Genomic DNA, 7,372 nt, shown 5'->3' on the forward strand with positions numbered 1-7,372 from the left:
TGTTACTTCATATTTTTTTTTCAAATATATAGAAAATAAATTAAGTTTTTTAGTTAAATATATAATATTCATCACTAAGTATATATTTTTTTTATAAACAAAACAAATTTTTGGTTAGTTTCTTCATTAGTAGTAAAAATTATTTTTAATTATTGCACTTCACAGTATTAAGTGTTACAAATATAATAATACACAGTGCACATGATACTTTATAAAAACATTTATAAGTATTAAAAATAAATATTAAACAATAAACTTATAATAACTAATTTTAGTAGGATTATTTTTTGTTGTTGTTGCAAAGATCAATTAAATAATACAATTGGATATAAAATGAATTGAAACAGTCTTTTAGCACATTTGACAAATTCATCATCAAATGATTTTTGTCTAACATTGTTGTTAATGATTTGCTCATTGGAACATGTCAAACATCCAACAGAAAATGCTTGTACGAATGGATTTTTGGCTGTTAATATACCAAATTTGTTACCAGACAACTGACCCGTAAAGTATACATGGTCATTTTCTCTTAAACTTTTTGTTGCATTGTCCATTATAATGTCTTGACTATTGGTTAGCAATGTTGCTATATCACTACTGCTGCCCCATACACCTTCGTCAATCATTTTTATTTCTATTTCATATGTATAACGATTCCATTCAGATAAGTGGCAAAGGTTAGATAGCTTTGAGCTCACGTTACAACCATAATTGTTTGAACAAGATGATAAACGTTTACCCAGTAGACAAGTCAACGGATTTGATATAATCTAAAATACAATATTAAAAATTAATAAAATAATAGTATTTTTTTCCTGTTTAACTTACTTTTGGAAAGAAGCTTAATACAGTTAAAATGGGATTGTATACTGAAACAATCTTGCTGGATTTTATGTAACCGTCCCATCGCACATTTAGACCAATTAATTGTGAACATTCAATGTCAGCTATTACAGTGGTTTCTTGAGAATTTTTACCAATATTTTTATTACAAAATTCTGAGAAATCATTATAAGTTAAGTGATTTTCAGCAGGAGGCTCAATCCACTGTTGTATACGTTCATAGTTGTTAAAAACACAAATTGTTGTGCCAATTATAACTATAAGAACCTATAATAAAATTATAGTTATTTACAAAGTTAATAGTTTGAGTATTAGTTCAGGTACCTGCAAATATGTATAAAATGAATCAGTGCGAAAACCTTTACGTTTAAAATATTGCAAAACTATATGTAAAATCCACATAAATATTAAACCAACAGGCAGTTGAATAATTTGATATATTGTCTCAAAGTCGTTGCCAATAGTGACAAATGGTAAGAGAATACCGGTAATTGGAAACAGTATAAATACACAGACTAGGGCTAATATACTACGAACCAATCCATACCATGTAGACTCTATAAAAGAAACATTAAAAAAAATTATCAAAATTATTATTTATTGGTTTAGTGGTTTTTAATTAAATATCACATGCCTTGTGAAGCAACAAGAGCCATTTGCCACCATGAAAGTGTCATACAATGTGGTATCAAGTCAGTGTAAATTCCTCTCCAATTATTACGTGCAGCCATTTTAACCATAATCGCTGGTAATATTAAATAAAATAAAGCTCTAAAATTGAGACAGAATTCAACACCGTTTCCTAGAGAATAAATGTATGTAGTAAATATAATATAGATGATAAATATTTCATGAGCTAACTTACCAATGACATATGATGCAAATGTTGGTACGTGTAAATCAAGAAATCTCCAGCCTTTACTTACTACTGTATCAGTTTCATATGGGTATTTTGCTAGCACATTAACACAAAACGATAACAGTGCAATTAGATCTATGTTTCTGGTCTTGCCCAGTTTTGGGCCACTTAACTAAACAAAATAAAAAAATTAAAAGCTGCATCCTTAAATACATTATATTATAATAAATAAACTGTAAGACTTAGTATAGTTACCGAAAAAGAATATAGCGTATAAAATGTTAAGCAAATTGATACAATGGTTAATTCAGATTGAAACATGGTGTCTGAATCAATTACAGTCTTCATAAATAAATGAGCTCCTAATGATGCAAAAAAGAAAACATATGGCTTGAGAGTGTTCATTAAATGTTGATATTCCGCTTCTTGAGCACTGAGACAACCTCCACTGTATGTGATGAATAAATTTGACCATCGGCGGAATCGTCCATAATCTCTTTTTGCACATAGTGCACATGTTGTGGCAACTACCATTGCAAGCAATGATCCATAAAATAATACATAAGGAATCAATAAACGAATACCATCTAAGCCTAATATAAAACAGAGAAGTGTCGTTATCAATGTTGGAGCGTGAAAATATGAGAATGGATTTAATGGCAACTTGGAAAATCTTTTATTCAATCTTTCTTGAAGACAAAGATTATAATTGTGAATAATGTATACTGGTTGGAGAAATAAATCACAAGTAGTGGATATGGCATTTTTGTTTTCTTCAATGGTAAGTATTTTTTGCACAAGTGGCATTTGTCCGCGCGAAAAATCTTTAGCAGCATTTACTAATACGTCTTCAGTAAGTTTTTCACCAGATTCATTCATTCTGGATTTCCAATCTAAAATAAATATAAATACACATAGAATATGTATGTAACCCCTTTTATAACAACTAAACAGGACTATACCTAGTTACATTGGATATCTAGGTATTTATTACATACTACATTAAATACTTATGTAAAAGATGAGTACACTGTAGAAAATACAGTATGTATGATATGCTAACCACACGTATATTACACTGTTTAGATGAACATATCACAAATCAATTATCAAACTATATGCATAGTTAAAAATGTATTAATAATAAATGGCTGACATAAATGATCATAATGATAAATCAGTTAATTGGTAACCAGTAAATACGTTTAGATAATAGTGTTCACAGTTCAGATATATCAATTGATGCGTCCAAATAATAGAAAAGCTTGTATATAATATTTTTTATTACCTTGTCGTGATGATTTTAAACATTTGTACTCCTTTGAGTTTTCATCTACTTTAATTATGTCTGAACTTAAGGATTTTGAACTACATGCTTGATTTAATTCATCTTTCAATTGGACACTTGTTATAAAGTCCTCACCAGCTGACATCCTGTAATAACATAAAATAATGTAATAATTACATCACATAAATAATAGTTATACTCAAGATTCTATATAACTCAATAAAGAACACAATAAAAATGTGGTAAGAATTTAAATTTCCAATGTCATAAATTTGTAAGACAGAGACAACACATGCGGGAGTGAATCTTTTAACAGATTATTAAATTTTTTTTTTCCCTTTTTTTGGGGGGGGGGGGGGGTAACTATTGTAAGTGTTGGAACACGTTAGTGTATGTATGGCAAGGATTTGTTGCTAAAACTACCGGGTGGTCACCCATCCAGGAGCTAGCAACACTGGCCTTTGCATACACTCAAAGTGCATGTAACTGAGTGTAGACACCATGCTACACTAAACCACAATACTAATAAATTGTTATTCTGAAATTGTATACTATAAAAATACATGTTATTAGTTTTATTCATAATAGAATAGTACCTATCAAATATTTCATGAGCTGTTTTTTGAATGATTTTATCCTCTTGAGAAGTTTCCAAACAAACTTTAACATCCAACCAATTATGTTCAGTGATACCTAAACAAGTATTCAGTAAACAAATTGATGCAAACGAGTGATATATTTTTAGAAAATAATTTTGAAGTTATATATATCTATACATTTATAATAAATAGGGATGATTGATAAATTAATTATAAATAATTAATTTTATAAAATTATGAACTAACCTTTTCCTGTGTCTAAACATTGTCTTAAAAGTTCAGTCGCTTCTTTATGTCCTTGCGAAGAAGCTTGAATCAACCAGTGAACACCTAAGCTTGCATTTTCTTCTTGATCTTTTTCATCTTCTATTAAAAAACAAAATAATTTGAAAATTATAAATACTTGAAATTTTAATAGTAGTTATAACCTATAGGTTCCTTAATGTAGTAGAAAAATTAAAATGCCTTATTCTTAAACATTTTATAGTAAATAAATAATAGAAATCATTCCTAGTTCATAAGTTGACATAAAAATGTAAGTATATTAGACAATAAATAAGTTGTAACAATATGAAAAAATAATAACGTTTAGCTAAGAGCAATAATAATTATGGTACTTTTCAAATAAGCAAAAAATTTTAATATTGGATAACTTTTACTCCGACTTTTACTTATAAAAATGTTAAGTCAATGTCATTTAAATTTAACATAAAATTATATAATTAATGTATTATGTTATTTGTCTAATTTTACTTCTAAATCATCAAACTATTGTACCTACAAAATATATTATAAAATTATAATATTATTACATTTTTGATCCTACAAGCCGTAAACACTTTCTAATAATTTGTCTTACCGCAGTTCTCATTCAATAACTGTTTTGCCACATCAACTTGCGAATCTGGCCATCCATCTTCCGCCAAGAAACCGCCAAAACGGTTGTAACGATTTTGAGTTCGGTCTGTAGAGGGTGAAAAATAATTACTATAAGATTATCCAACTAAAAAGAGACAAACATATTTCATATTAAATTAAATAATGATGTATCGTTACTCAATAATTTCCACTGTTTCCTTCGCGTTGACTTCTGCCCGATAATTGGATCGGCCATATCTTCGGCCAGTTTGACAAGCACAAAATCTCGCGTAAATAAAAAAAAAAGACTTTAGACACGAATAATCGACGAGACGTTTTACGGTCAAGTAGCACGTGACATCTCGAGTTGGTGCCGGTCGGTCGGTGTATGCCGAATAGCGTCGGTAAAAATAGCTATGAACAGAATTATAAATTTCTGACGTCGAAAATCCAAGACCGATATGCGTATCGCGTATTAAATTTCGTACGTCGGGGACGGAAAAGATCGTGTCTTGGTGTCTTTGTACAGTCGTTTGTTCTCGGAGCCGTTATTCGAACAGCGGCTAAACAATAAACATACGCCGAACCGCTGATCTTCGACCCCCTGGACCCCGAAAATAACCTTTTACGGCATTTCACGTAGAACGATAAAAATATGTCAATGTATAATTATAATATATATATATATCATATAAATTTAACGCAAAAATTAACAGGAGATAGTAAGTTGATACTGTCGTTGTTGATAATTGATATCTTCAGTGTTTTGTGCATATTGTGTGACCCCCTCGTTTGATACCGTACAAGTCGTAATCACATCCAGTTGTTCGTCTGTGGCTAATTTATCGAAAACGACAATAGTCTAAAAGCTTCATAGATAATATCCGCTTTTTGTACTAATTTTGGTACTACTTGGTGTTTCATTATAGTCATTACTTGAGTTAAGCTGTGATTATGATTTTTAAATTTAAGCTGGAGACACACATTACTTGCAACGTTGAAAATTCCTAAGTAAAATTCAAATTCCTCAGAAATAGGTGATGTAATAAATAAAATAATAAAAATATTCTCCTGTGACCTCCGATAATATACATAATATAATGTACCTATTTAGTACCTATAATTGATGTATAATATTTTGCATTTATGGGGAAAAACATTATTGCTTATAATTAGGGATAGGATGTCGATGACCTAAAAGTATATTTAAAATGACCTAAAATAATACTTTGATGCCCTAAAAAATATGAAAAATTACCTAACAATATTACAATTATGCTTCGATCAATTTAATCTTTTTAATTATAGGTATCTATTCCATACAATTTATAAATTTAATACTTGATGAGCTTTTATGATCGTCATATATGTCTAATATAGGCACTAATAACTACAGATAGAAAGTTGATAATCTTTATTCTATATATTATACTAACTAACTAACTATACAATTAAAATTTATATTAAACGCTGTTTAAAATGTCTGTGTTTTTTTTTTTAATTTAATTAAATAAAACAATTATAGATTCCGTAATAATGTATTAGAAGTATTTGAGCCAATATTAATTATAAAATGTTTAATAAGTTAAACACTTTATATATGTACCTACTCTATTTGTCCATTTTGATGCGATAAAATTCCGCAAAATCTTTACATAGAAGTATAGAACACCTCTATAGAATTAAGTTGTTATGTATTATAAAGGTACCTGCTATGAAAATCTCAAGTCTATTACAAGTTACAATGGATAGTTTTAGTTGTATAGGTATACCTACCTACGTAGTTGAGAATTAAGTCAATAAGTACTACTTATTTTGTATACCTTTTTTTATATATATTCTTTAATAATTTATTATAGGTTTATACATTATACTATAAGCCTATAGCCTTTAATATATATAAGAAACTATATATATGTACATATATGATTTATAGGTATTTAGGTAGGTAAATAATTAACACAATTAAAATATTTAAAACTATACCTACATACTTTTTTATTGGTCTATTTGGAAATAATATTAGTATTACTGGTAATGTAATTAATTACTATGAGAAAAAATGTAAAAAGTTTTATAAGATAAGTCCTCGTGGGCTAACCTACACGGTACACGAGCATACCCAAGGGGATCCATTATTCTTTGAAATAAACGCTAATAATAATAATAATAATAACACCATTCGTTTGCTAAAGTCTACCACCTACGCATGCTTTTGGATAAAATTATTATCGTAAGTTATAAAATGTTTGTTAGTCTATAGTGAGATGTTTTAGAGTGTAATAAAGAAGGTGTGAGGGAGAGAAAGCGCCGCTAAAAACGTAATTATTTTATGTTTCATTTAAATACCTGTATTACTACTATTTATTTCCCAAGTAAAATGTATAATATATTAATATATTAAATAATAATATTTATATGTTACAGCTGCAGGTATCTATTTACATTAATACGATTACAACGTGCCGGAGCATAAATAAATATTAATATAATATATTCATACAAATAGTTACAATAATGACTACCTATATTATATACTATATAATATAAAACTAAGTAATGAATAGAATTATTACTTACAAATAACAAATTGAGTAATGATGAATATTGGAAATTGTATCTGTATATGTAATAAATGAGATAAAATGAGGTCATAAATTACTTTTAATTATAAAAATTAACTTTTTAATTAATAAATGTTCAAATATAATTTAAAATGGTTATAAATTTATAATAATGTATTGTTAGCTTTCTATAATAATACGGAATAAGTATACTTACTCAATACGTATTGGAGATATTTTTAGGATATAATTCTAAATAGATTTATTATAAATGTATTAAATTACAAGTTTTAATCGTTTAAACTTTGTATAGGAAATATTAACTTACAGCTTAAAGTTTTTAAACATTTATGCAGAC

General features: G+C 28.0%; 1 protein-coding gene across 1 annotated transcript; it reads right to left on the minus strand.

The window, feature by feature from the left end:
• Nucleotides 1-91: 91 nt before the first annotated feature.
• Nucleotides 92-5,156, minus strand: LOC114122302 (wolframin). Its single transcript, XM_027984920.2, has 11 exons — nucleotides 4,649-5,156; nucleotides 4,452-4,556; nucleotides 3,839-3,958; nucleotides 3,590-3,686; nucleotides 2,994-3,139; nucleotides 1,961-2,598; nucleotides 1,712-1,877; nucleotides 1,481-1,648; nucleotides 1,171-1,403; nucleotides 832-1,113; nucleotides 92-773 (listed from the first exon to the last, which is right to left on the minus strand). The coding sequence occupies exons 1-11, from the start codon at nucleotides 4,704-4,706 to the stop codon at nucleotides 306-308; spliced, it is 2,481 nt and encodes an 826-aa protein (XP_027840721.2). The 5' UTR covers nucleotides 4,707-5,156; the 3' UTR covers nucleotides 92-305.
• Between the last annotated feature and the right edge of the window lie 2,216 nt (nucleotides 5,157-7,372).

This window comes from Aphis gossypii, chromosome 1, assembly GCF_020184175.1.
Source record: "Aphis gossypii isolate Hap1 chromosome 1, ASM2018417v2, whole genome shotgun sequence".
Taxonomy (NCBI): domain Eukaryota; kingdom Metazoa; phylum Arthropoda; class Insecta; order Hemiptera; family Aphididae; genus Aphis; species Aphis gossypii.